General features: G+C 34.4%; 3 protein-coding genes across 3 annotated transcripts; all 3 read left to right on the top strand.

Moving 5' to 3' along the window:
* The first annotated feature begins 4,338 nt into the window (after positions 1 to 4,338).
* LOC120127987 lies at positions 4,339 to 5,030 on the top strand. The gene is made up of 2 exons (XM_039145774.1): positions 4,339 to 4,566; positions 4,689 to 5,030. Exons 1-2 carry the CDS (start codon positions 4,414 to 4,416, stop codon positions 4,962 to 4,964), a joined length of 429 nt encoding a protein of 142 aa, XP_039001705.1. The 5' UTR covers positions 4,339 to 4,413; the 3' UTR covers positions 4,965 to 5,030.
* LOC120128143 lies at positions 5,026 to 8,824 on the top strand. Its single transcript, XM_039145898.1, has 3 exons — positions 5,026 to 5,176; positions 7,885 to 8,009; positions 8,233 to 8,824. The coding sequence occupies exons 1-3, from the start codon at positions 5,026 to 5,028 to the stop codon at positions 8,689 to 8,691; spliced, it is 735 nt and encodes a 244-aa protein (XP_039001829.1). The 3' UTR covers positions 8,692 to 8,824.
* A 2,005-nt stretch (positions 8,825 to 10,829) lies between these two features.
* On the top strand, positions 10,830 to 12,937 carry LOC120127980 (protein FATTY ACID EXPORT 3, chloroplastic-like). The gene is made up of 8 exons (XM_039145769.1): positions 10,830 to 10,884; positions 10,929 to 11,187; positions 11,327 to 11,717; positions 11,807 to 11,974; positions 12,075 to 12,121; positions 12,224 to 12,261; positions 12,493 to 12,585; positions 12,809 to 12,937. The coding sequence occupies exons 2-7, from the start codon at positions 10,948 to 10,950 to the stop codon at positions 12,569 to 12,571; spliced, it is 963 nt and encodes a 320-aa protein (XP_039001700.1). The 5' UTR covers positions 10,830 to 10,884; positions 10,929 to 10,947; the 3' UTR covers positions 12,572 to 12,585; positions 12,809 to 12,937.
* The last annotated feature ends 40 nt before the right edge of the window (positions 12,938 to 12,977 follow it).

Below are 12,977 nucleotides of genomic sequence, written 5' to 3'. Positions count from 1 at the left end.
GATTGTTGAAAACATTTTGATATTTCGATATAACAAATTAAGTTAAATGAATTTTAAGATTTTCCAATATGATTTTCTAAGTATATTCGATATAATTATTCGAATATCAAAACATTACTCAAAATATTTCAAAAATCATTTTTAATCCTTACTTAAGTGTAAAATTAAGTTTTAATCTTAAAACAATTTCAAAATAATCTTTCAAAGTATTTTGAACCATTTCAAAGCCAAAATTTCCAGATTGCTCAGAGGGAACCGATTCCCCCCCATAGGGGGTACCGATTCCCCCCTTAATGGTTTGGCTCCGAGATTTCCAGAATGCTCGGAGGGAACCGATTCCCCCATAGGGGGTACCGATTCCCCCTGTTCAACGGTCGAAATATTTGAATTTTACACTTAGGGAACCGATTCCCTACGAGGGGGAACCGATTCCCCCCACGCTCCAAGCTGTTTTATTAATTGTTTTCACACTAAAACGGCTATATTATCTTCATTAATTATCCCCAACGTTCAGAAGAGATTCAAGGTGTATTTAAACAAGTTCTGAAGCCCTTGATCAAAAAGAAAATATAGAGAAACAAGAGAGAAAGCATCAAACACAAAGTTTGTGCAATTCAAGCCAATTTTCATTCAATATTCATTTTGCTTTCAAAGAACACTTATTGTGCTCATTTGTAATTTTCTTTGAGTGTTCTTTTCTTGTTCTAGAATTGTGCAAACATCTTACCTTGTGAGGTTTTCTTGCAAGTTTGCAAATTTGTAATCTTCTCTTTGGGAAAAATAGTGTTCTCAAGAGTTGGGGTATACTCTTGAGGGAATTGTAAGGTTATCTCTTTGGCCTCAAAAGAAAGAACAAATTAGTGAATTTGTTGGAAAATCCTTAGTGTGGATAGCTAAGGTAGTGGACATAGACTTTGTTTGAGAAAGTCGAACCACTGTAAATCGCTGTGCAATTACTTTCAATTTTCTGCAAAAGCTTCCACAAAAATTTTAATTGCCAATTCACCCCCCTCTTGGCCGATTCCGTCAATCGATTAACTCAACAGATAATGAAGGAGAATACACAAGTGAAGAATTTGAAGATTTTTGCAAGAAAGAAGGCATCAAAAGACAGTTCACATTGGCGAACACTCCTCAACAAAATGGAGTGGCAAAGTGGATGAACAGAACCTTGTTAGAAAGAACAAGAGCAATGTTGAGGGATGTACGTCTAGAAAATTCATTCTGGGCAGAAGCAGTCAATACCGCCTGTTATTTGGTGAATCGAGCTCCATCAACTGCAATAGAACTGAAGACACCAATGGAGATGTGGACTGGTAAACCACCTGATTATTCAAACCTCCATGTATTTGGAAGTATTGTGTACGTGATATACAACTCCCAAGAAATTTGAAAGCTTGATCTAAAATCCAGGAAATACAAATTATTAGGGTATGTTGATGGTGTAAAGGGGCATCGCTTGTGGGATCTCACTGTCCGTAAAGTGATCATCAGCAGGGATGTTATCTTTGTAGAAGATAAACTACAAAGAAAAGAATACGATGATAGTGCTGAAAATTCAGAGACTGCACAAATATATTTGGAAAAGGAGGTTGAACAAGGAAATTCTTTTGAAGCAGAACCAACACATGATGAACAAGAACCAGAGAGTTCTGAAGCTCCAACAACTCTTCAATCAGATCGTGTGAGAAGACGTCTCAATTGGCACTCAGATTATGTTATAGAAGAAAATATTGCATACTGCCTTTTAACAGGGGACGGTGAGCCATCAACATACCAGGAGGCAATAAACAACTCAGATGCTTCACTGTGGATGACGGTGATGCAAGAAGAAATTAAAGCACTTCATAAAAATAATATATGGGACCTTGTGCCACTACCACAAGGAAGGAAGCCAATTGGTAACAAATGGGTCTTCAAAATCAAGCGAAATGGTGACGATCAAGTGGAGAGGTATCGTGCAAGACTGGTGGTCAAAGGATATGTTCAAAAAGAATGTATTGATTTCAATGAAATCTTTTCTCCTGTGGTTCGACTAACAACAGTTTGAGTAGTTTTGACAATATGTGCTACATTGAACTTACATCTAGAGAAGCTAGATGTTAAAACAACTTTTCTTCATGTAAATCTTGAAGAAGAGATTTATATGCTCCAATCTGAAGGTTTTGAAGAAGACGAAAAAAAGAACTTGGTTTGCAGGTTGAACAAATCTCTGTACGATCTAAAGCATGCGCCAAGGTGTTGGTATAAAAGATTTGATTCCTTCATTATGTGCCTTGGATACAACAGACTTAATGTAGACCCTTGTGCTTATTTCAAGAGGTTTGGTGATAACGATTTTGTTATATTGCTGTTGTATGTGGATGACATGTTGGTTGCAGGACCCAACAAAGATCATATTGAAGAATTGAAGGCACAACTAGCTAGAGAATTTGAAATGAATGACTTGGGATCAGCAAACAAGATTCTATGGATGCAAATTCACCAAGACAGAAGTAATAGGAAGATTTGGCTTTCACAAAAGAATTACTTGAAGAATATCTTGTCAATACTCAACATGCAAGATTATAAGCCAATTTCTACCCCTCTTCCTATTAACTTCAAATTATCCTCCAGTATGAGTCCTAGCAGTGAAGAAGAGAGGATGAAGATGTCTCGAGTACCGTATGCATCAGTAGTGGGAAGTTTGATGTTCGCTATGATATGCACAAGACCGGACATTGCACAAGCAGTGGGAGTGGTTAGTCGGTACATGGCGAATCCAGACAAAGAGCATTGTAATACAGTAAAGATGATCCTGAGATACATCAAAGGGACCTCAAATGTTGCATTATGTTACGGAGGATCAAACTTACTAATCAATGGATATGTAGATTCTGACTATGCAGGGGATTTGGATAAAAGCAAATCTACTACAGTATATGTGTTCAAAGTTGCTGGTGGAGCTGTAAGTTGGGTTTCAAAATTACAGTAAGTTGTGGCTACATCCACAACAGAGGCAGAATATGTAGCAGCTACACAAGCCAGTAAAGAAGCAATTTGATTGAATATGCTATTAGAGGAGCTTGGGCACAATCAAGAGTATGTCTCTCTGTTTTGTGACAATCAAAGCGCCTTGCATCTAGCAAGGAATCAAACATTTCATTCAAGGATAAAGCACATACGAGTTCAGTACCATTTCATTCGTGAAAAGGTAGAAGAAGGAACGGTATATATGCAAAAGATCCATACAAAAGACAACATAACATATTTCATGACGAAGGCGATCAATACTGATAAATTTACTTGGTGTCGATCCTTTTGTGGCCTGTCAGAAACGTAAGCAACATGATGGTATAAGGTAGAAAGAATGGTGTGAAGATATGATTGTTCCAATCAAATCTTCAAGTGGGAGATTGTTGAAAACCAAAGTTGCTTTCTGTGCATGCACCGAAAAGTTGGAAAAAAAAATCCCACCAAATTAATGGAAATTGTCAAAAAGTGAGCTTGATTTTGTTGAATTTATGTAAAGGGTAAATGGCAAATTTAGTAATTGCAATTTAGGGTATTTATAAGATTAGTCCTTAAGCTTCAACTATAAATACCCTAACTCATTTAGATTTATAATCATCCTAAATCATTCTAGCTTTCTTCCAATACTAGATAATTTAGAGAGTTTCTTGAGAGTTGTTTTCTTATTTTTATCAAGAGAGAATTGTTATTGTTTTCTCATTGGTAGATAGAGAGAGATTGTAATTCCTATTTTCTCATAGTGAAATCATTCTACTGTTGCCCGTGGGTTTTACCCTATATTATTTAAGGGTTTTTCACGTAAATTTTGTGTCTCTTCTATCTTCATTTTTATTTTCTCAAATTATCAATTGCGATTTTGCTCTATCCGATAGCCGTCATCCGCAACAGAATTTACGTATCTAATTTTATTTAAACGATCTATAAAAAATGAAAATGAAACAATATGGATAGAGTTTTAAGTTTTGACTGTCCAATCTGAACATGAAACTTAAAGAGTATTCACTCAACCCTAACTTAACCTCAATTTCAGCATAATTTAATTTAATTCGATATAATATAAGGTAATTCACCGTCAAAATTATAACAAAAAATTTGACTTACCATAAAAATTAATAAAAAAACACATAAGTTTATACATAACAAAAATTATATTATAAAAATAAGAAAATTATGTTTTAATAAATTAATCTCGATCGAATTTTCAAAAATTATATTATCGTTAAAAATAATAATTTGTGGGCTGTTAATTTTTTATGGGGATGTGTTTATTCAAGGAAGCTCCTCGCGGGAATCTCATCTCCGCCCGCTAAACAAACTTTCTTTTTTGGCCAATTTCCAGATCTTAATCTTCGAAACAAACAAAAGGAAAAGTTATTATCATTGCTGCTGTTTTGTAGGGTGATGGATATAAATGCAATTACGGCATCGATTTTATTGTTTTTAATGGTCTCCGATTCTTCCAATGCAGCTTCTTCGTCGTTCTCGAAGCGTCGATACTTAACTGATGAATCTCCATCAGAGAACGACACCATTGCTGCTGCTGCGGCGCAGCCTGTAAAAATTTCTCTTTCATTCTACCAACCTATCTCTATCATTTGTTATTTTATTAACTGTTTTTGTTCTTTTTTAATTCGTCAGAAGATTAACAAAAAACATATTTATTGTTGGGATTTCAGAGCTCTCCGTTGCCGATTCTTTTAAAGGGTCCGGGCGACCAGAAATTGAATCTAAAAAGGGATAATTCGACGAAATTGGATCCGAATTCGTCCAAAAGAACGGATTCCATGACGCAACATCCAGTTGACAAGAAAGATCTGAAACCATTGGGTAAACCGGAGAAGGTGAATCCATCTACTCAAAAGGAAATAGCTAGTGGAAACAATTCAACTTTAACTCCGAAGGATGATAAAACAATAGAGGGAAATGAGGAGAAGAAAAAAGAATGTAGATAGTGGAAAGAATCCAAATAGTACGAACACTGAGAAGGGAGGTTATACAAAGGAGGATAAGGAAATGAAGAAGAAGAAGAAGAAGAAGAAGCCGACGATGACAAATGCAGATGAAAATGATTCAAAGTCAGTGATTCCTAAACCGTGTGACGGCATTGTTACTAGATGTGAAGACCAAAGCTCAATGACTGCATGCATTAAGGGTTTTGGAACTGGTAATTAATATTGCTCTTTGTTATTTTTCTTTGGATTGGTTGTTAGGATGCTTGTGTGGAATTTGAATGAATAAAAAGCGATTCACTACTTCGATAGAGCTTTAAATGAACTAATGGTTGGTGTTGTTTTGCCATAATGACATGGTTATAGAAGTGGGAATGAGAATGCATTGAATGCCTAGTTGAGTAATCACGTGAAGTGAATTCTCAATCTTTTATCCTTTTTTCTTTCAATTGGAGCTATAATATTTCCAGGCTTGTTGCATTGTTTTAAATGGTTTAAAAAGTAGAGTTATGAACTTTAAGTAACAACTGGAAAAAGAAAACTGTTTGGTAAATCTGTTATCCAGGGAAATATTATTAAATCTGTATATGGCTAGGCCATGCATGCACAAATTGTTGAATCTGATCCTGAAGTGCTGCTATCCCATGTCTCTTAAGTTAGGATTGATCAAGTTTGAACTTGTAGTCAATTGAGTGAATGCTTAGTCTTAAGTCAGAATATACATAGAATCACAACTGAAGTAATTATAATTTTTGGCCCAAGTCTATAGTAATTATTTGAAGTGTTAAAAATCAATTACTAATTCTGATGTTAAACAACAACCGACTGAGAAGATCCCCTTGTTCTGTAACTTCTGTTACTAAGGCCAACTGTAGTTTTCCCTAAGTAACAAAGTCTGAGTAGGCCTTGTAGTTCTAGCTAAGTGATAGTAGCTTAGGATTGAAATATTTCTATATGTTCTTTTAGTTTCTACCTTTTGTATTGGATTTAAAATAGAAGTAGCTAGCATCAAAGATGATAATGTCTTTTGCAAAGCATGGATAAAAGATATTTTCATTCATTTGTAAAAGCATAGCAATATATAGGAGGAAATTTTGGAGGCTAAAACTTACACTCAATAAGATAAAAATTGGTGAGAAAATTAATTTCTTTCAATGGTGCAAGATTAAGGTATGATGAGGAAGATCAATACCAGGAACAGCTTTATGGATTGCAACTTCCTTTAAGGAGTTATTGCTTCACGAGGAAATAAAAATAATTGGAATATTATTGTTTATGCAGATTAAATTCTTTGGAATGTAAGGTTATGGTTTTCCTTTTCATGTGAATACGTCCAATAAGTTCCTAGAAATGCATTTAAATAATGTGCTTCTAGGGTTAACTTCCATCAACTTTTATTATATTGAAAATATATTTTGAAAGATACAATATGTAAGTTTATTTAAGTGTTTGTTTCTATTTTCTCTATCTCCCTTTGCTGCTGTTCTCCCGACTGTTTTGTCTCCCTTCATCTCTCTCAATCACTTCCCTTTGTCACCTTTTTTCTCTCAGTCTGCTCCTAGTTCCCTTAGTGTCCTCGTCTTGATTCACCATCTGGTCTGTAGTTTTAGCACCATACAATTTCCTGTTCTTTTTTTAAAACCTATAGTACATATGTTAAAGTATATTTCCATCCTCCCTCTAAACGGACAATCCATGTATGTATTTTGTTTCTTTTCTTTTTCTCGTGTTAACTGTGTAAGTATGAACATTACAGAATCAGTAAACATGTCATATTTGTTACTCTAATTTTGTGTTTATGAAACGCATTGTGTTCCGTGTCATGTCCAAAATTGTTAGGTCTACCTCCATCAATGTTTTTCTTTTTTAAAATTTTGACACATCCTGTGGTGTTCATTATTTTTATTTTTATATTGTTGCCACAATAAGGCAAATTCATGCTAATAGTGAAACTTTGGTTCATTCGTGTTACTTAACCTTGTTCCATCCGGATAGTAATAATCCATGAAAGCAATAAAGTGGTATGAGCTTGGCTGACAAATTTGGAGTAGCATACTTTGCGGTATCATTTTTACCACATTGAAGGCAATAAAGTGTTAGGTGCTTAGTTGACAAATTTGGAACGACATCTCTCGTCTTTGTTACTCGGACTCTTCATTTTTCATGAAGTACCCGTGTCTGATACTTGTGTCCAACACTTGGATAAGGGATATGACCTCCAAGGATCCTCTAAATATGTAGAAAAACTTAGAAAAATCTAGCCATAACCATGTCGGATACATACCCGTGTCCGAGTAGTGAGAGAGATTCTCGTGCTATCCTTTTCACCACTACTGATGAAGAGAATAAAGGCTGCTCTTTATGTGGGGTAAGGCTGAAAGAAAACTTGAACAAATTGTAAATGTCATTGAAGTAATTTCCTAATTGTTGGGTTATTTTTAAGTTCACAACTACTTTGTTTTCACTCCAGTGCTTAGTGACGGATCTCAGTAGAGACTAAAGATGTTAATTTATGTGTAAAGCTTAATTTAGTATATAACGTCTTCTTTAGTTTGGTTCTGGTTCCAGTATTGTTGTAAGGGTTTTTGGAATAGTTTTTCCAAGGTTGTAATTCTTATTTTCTATAATGAAATTATAAGGCACTCTTTTCCTCCTTCCGATGATTAAGAAGCTTCTATACAAGCTCTATTAATCAAGAAGAAGGTTTTTAATGAGGCCTTCAAATCTTATCAAAAAAAAAATAGTCTTGTGTGGTTAATCAGCTTTGTACCTGTTCCTTTTTCTTTCCTAATGGTAAGAAATCAGGAATATGATAAACATGTTTATATTTACATGTTGATTGATGTCAATAGAGAACCCATATAGTAGCATAGTGATTCTTACATTTCCTGATTAATTAATTTAACTTATTTTTCCTTTCCAGGGTCCAAAGAGCTGACTGTTGTGGTCCATAATAGTGGAGAGGAAATTTTGAATGTCAATCTTGATGGCCCTTATGGGGGATCTTTTCCCAAGAGGCTTAGAGTACCAAAACATGGCACTCAAAAGGTATCCCCCCCCTTTTGTACAAAATAGGCTAGATGAGAGCACTTATCAGGACTTTTTTGGGGTTGAATGTTAAAACTCTATTGTGTTGTGTTCATTAGGCATGAAGATACACACTTTGACTCTGAAAAATGTTCCAAAAAGTTTTGATGCTTAATACTTGTATCCCTTGCCATGTACAGATCTGTGTCCAGAAGTAACATGTGTATTTGCTTGTTTGTTTCAGATTAATATCCCTATGACTGTAGACGAACCCGGTTCGATAGTGTTAACTGCTGGAAATGGAGATTGTATACTTCCTCTGGACCCTAATGTATCCAACACATACTTTTTCTCAAAGCTCCCATCGTACGACAAGTTGTTGACTCCAGTAAATGGTGCATACTTCTTGATTGTAGCAGTGGTAATACTGGGAGGGTCATGGGCTTGTTGCATATTTAGGAAGAGGAGACAGCATGAGGACGGTATGCCTTACCAAGAGCTAGAAATGGGAATGCCTGAATCCATAGCAGCTACCGACGTAGAAACAACTGAAGGTTGGGACCAGGTTTGGGATGATGATTGGGATGAAGACAATGCCGTGAGGTCACCGTTGGGGCGAAATGTAATCACTAGTATATCAGCCAGTGGCCTCACTGCTAGGTCTTCAAGCAGAGATGGCTGGGAGGATGACTGGGATGATTAGCTTTATTTCCTTTTATTGGAGAAAGTGAATAGCTTGAAATCAAAAGATAGAAGAAAAGGGACTGGAGATGATACGAGGAACTGGCAACATTTGGTTCAAGCAGTTACCATGTTAAAATTAACGGTCACCATGGTGATAGGAAAATCCTCCAAAGGATCGATCCTATGAAGTCTGTTTTCTGCCTTTTTTACCATAGGCGATAATATATATATATATATATATATTATTTTTTTTAAAGAAATCACTAATTTTATTTAAAATAGTAAATATCCTAAACTACAATAAAAAAAATAGCTGACCTTTATTCCTATATGTAATGGAGTAAAGGGAGGTAGGATAGTAGGCTGCTCCCAACGCCATGTTGAGAGCAGCTTTCGTAAGAAACCTCCGAATTATGAAATGCTCTCCGTGGGACTCGATCCCATGACCCCAAGGCTAAAAGCTTTGTGCTCTTCCTAAACTACAATAAAGATTTACATAATCTAAAATTAAACACATTTCTTATGATCATTGAAATAAAATTAATAATTTAAGATCACATAAAGACCATATAAGGAAATATGAAAATTTAACCAAGAAAACTCGAATAAAGATATATACAAATAGATCTAATTACATCGATAAACGAACCACAAAAGGAGATCAAACTACTAAAAGATCACCAATAAATCACAAATCAAATTTGAGCGATGTGAAAAGTTATTCACGAACGCATAAAGAGTATTTAAATTCAATTTGAGGGTCTAAAGCAGAGAATATCAATAATATATTAGATAAGTGCTATCCTGATCAGTCGTGGTGATGTCTAATCAATACTTAGAAGAAAAAAAATGAAAACAACTGTCAATCGACTGAAAAACTTGTTATAAAAGCAGAAGAAAACATGTCATACAGGTAGATTTATTGAAAATAAGAAACAAGACAATAAAAAATACTGACGGTCGACAACAAACATTAAAATTGGTGATACCGCCGATCATCAAAAACAAAAACAAAAAAATAATAAACGGATATCCAATGAGAGAAACTATGAAATTTACGAGAAAAACCTTTTAAACTTTGAAAATGAGAAAATATATATATTATTTCATTTGTTCTTAACTTGAAGAATGAAGACGCGTTTTATCATTTTTTTCTAATCTTATTTTATAGGTCGCTAGGTCGGTTTTTGTCTTTTGATGTTGAAATTTGAGAATTAATTTTTGTATATTAATTTTAAATAATTTAGTTCTTTTAATTTTTTATTTTATATTGCATATAATTAGATATCAACTACATTAATAATTTATATAAATATAAATATTATATAAATTATTCAATAATATTTTAGGACTAATTTTGTCTTTACAATATATTATTTTTTTCACTCCCCAAAATGGATGATAGAATTTTAGTGTCATTAGTTATGGGTAACATATTGTCGATATATATTATCTTTTTTATTTTAAGGTCTGGTTTTAATTAATTTGGACTGATTCACATCGCATATCTAATTTTGGTAGATGAGTCTCCCAACAAAGATTTTTTGTATATACAATGACTTAGTTCATAACATTGCTTAAACGATATCAAACTGATTATCACTTAAACTAGCATTTGTTAATTATATTGTCAATATTTTAATCAACAATGTTAATTATTTGAAGATTTTATTTGACATTTTGATATTTTAATCTTCTTTGACAATTGTTTAATGGGATTAATTATAAAGTATATCATTCATTGTTTCAAGAAAAATATTTTTCATCCTTTAAACTTCTAAATAAAATATTAAATTACTCAAATTTGATAAAATTTTAAATCTAAAAAAATATTAGATTTCTTGTCTAATTTCTTAAGTCTTAAGGAGATTTTAATAAAATCTAAACTAATAAAATGATGAAGGAGAATTCATAGAATTTAATGATAAATAGGATGACAATAAAAGATGTTGATGAAAATTACAAATATATATAAAAAAAAAAGATATCACTTATAATGAAAATGACGAGGTGAAATAAAAAAATAATTTTTAAACTCTTGTGTCAGTATCAAATTATCACATCAATGATTAAACAATCAAGTGTTAATATCAAGTTTAGTGTCAAATATATATACAAATAATTAAGTGACTAACGGGATAGTTTACCCAAGATTATTTCTCGTACATTTCGCCCAATCCTTGGTTACTCTTCTCCTTTTGTCGCCAATAAAGTTTAATCAAAATGTTTTGGCTTACTGTGAAAAGGTAAAGAAAAATTTTGGTGATACTGGGAAATGTTATCAATCAAAAGCCCTAACCCTAGCTCCGCCTTGGGGCCATTGAAGAGACTGAGCACTTGTGCTTTTGCTTCTCCAATGGCACTCTGTTTGCCGCCTTCCTTACGACTCAGACCGCCTTCTAACAGAGTCTCTCTCGCCGCTCCCAATCAATTCGCAGTCGGTTTTCGCTCATTCCATTTACGACTTCCCTTAAAACAATCCGTCGTCGCTTTTGCAGCTTCCCACGAGGAATCAGTGAGTTCTAATTCTAATAAACGACTTCTACTTCATTTGAACTTACAATTTTTCATTTCCTTTTTACTTTGTGATTATTGAGAATGGTATTAAGAAAATTTGCCTTTCTTTCTAATTTTATTTAATTTTCTGGGTTTAGAAGCATTCAGAACTAGAAGTAGAGACAGAAAAGGATGGAGTGAGGAGCGAAGAAGAATCAAATGAAGCATGGAAGCAGGCTTTAGAGGCATTCAAAGAACAAGCTTTGAAGATGCAACACGTATCCATGGAAGCTTACGAAATTCACTCCAAGAAAGCTTTGATCACTCTGAAAGAAACTTCGGAGCAGCTCAAGATTCAAGCCGAAAATGCCAGAAACGATTTGACTGAAATAGTCAAAGAAATGGGTGAAGAAAGCAAAGAGTACCTCTCAACGGCAGCCGAGAATTCCCCTCCCGAGGTCAAAGAAATGGTCGAAACATTCTCTTCCTCCACCGACGACTTCAACGACGTTTCCAAAGTTCTCGACTTTCACGTTGGAATACCTTACGGTATGTTATTTGCATTCAAATTTATTTTTATATGATTTATGTTCCATTAATTCAACCATTGAAATATCTTGTGTGTTAGCGTTTGGCAGGTTTTTTTCTTTCAGTTGGGGGATTCCTTTCTTTCATGGTAACGGGAAGCATACCTGCCATTAGGTTTGGTATCATTCTAGGTGGAGCTCTTTTGGCATCAAGTGTATTAAGCTTAAAATCATATCAAAGAGGAGAGTCTTCTCCTCTTGCCACCAAAGGACAAGCAGGTTGCTACGTTTTTTTTAATTTACAGGACTTTATTACATCCTTAAATAAGACAAGACTACTATTACTAATGTTGTATTAATGGGATTTTGTTTTCTGCAGTGATATCATCTATATTATTCTTGAGGGAGTTGATCTTGCTGGTTCGGGTGGGGCTTCTGTCTCTTTGTATATAGCCTTGTTTTTACCTTATTGTCGACTGATAATTATTTATCGTTTGTGTTTACCTTTGTTCTTATTATTTTCTGCAGAGATCAAATCTGTGTACCTTTCTCACAACCTTAATCAGGTCCGTATAATTCTTTTCATGTTTTGAAATTTTTGTTGTTCATACTTGGAAATTGAAGGGTGACTATAACTTCTCTATGGCTAATTGATGATGATAAGTTTCCAACCCTTGGATTTTATAGAACATTTGCTGCATGTCTTAATGTTCATTAGCACAGTCATGTGAGATATATTTGAAGACACTTTAATTGCAGTAAATAGAAGTTGTCTGACAACTTGATTTCTTAAGCAGCGGTGCGGTGGTGGCATTTTATATTTTTAAGCTTATATCAAAGGACAAACCACGCATGGAACCTGGGACTGAAAATTGATTTGCTATTTTGAGGTTAGTTTATTTTGATGAGCATGTTCTGCTCTCTCTTTTTTTTTCTTTTGAAATGCGTATGTGTACTATTGCATCTATGGACACTGCCCTGTTCATTGTGGGAAATGTTAGTGGTTTGCCTCATTTCTTCTATCATAAAAGTTCGAATATGCTGCATATAGAGTTGGATTTGAGTATTGGGGCAACCAATATGCGCCTATTCATGGGTGTTTTTACATAACATCGTAGGTTCTCATTCTCTAAGTACACTTGATATGTTTCGGGAGAACTACTCTGTGTGAGGCATCCTTCCTCTCCATGCACCCACCCAACCTCTGTTTCTGTGAATAGATGTCAAATCTCTCTCAGGAAGTGTACTTCCATTTCTGATACCAGTGTTGAAAAATTGGAGT

Source organism: Hibiscus syriacus, unplaced genomic scaffold (assembly GCF_006381635.1).
Source record: "Hibiscus syriacus cultivar Baekdansim isolate YM2019G1 unplaced genomic scaffold, ASM638163v2 tig00110474_pilon, whole genome shotgun sequence".
Classification (NCBI taxonomy): Eukaryota; Viridiplantae; Streptophyta; class Magnoliopsida; order Malvales; family Malvaceae; genus Hibiscus; species Hibiscus syriacus.
The sequence above is the reverse complement of the archived record's forward strand: the minus strand, read 5'-3'. Positions and strand labels throughout refer to the sequence as shown.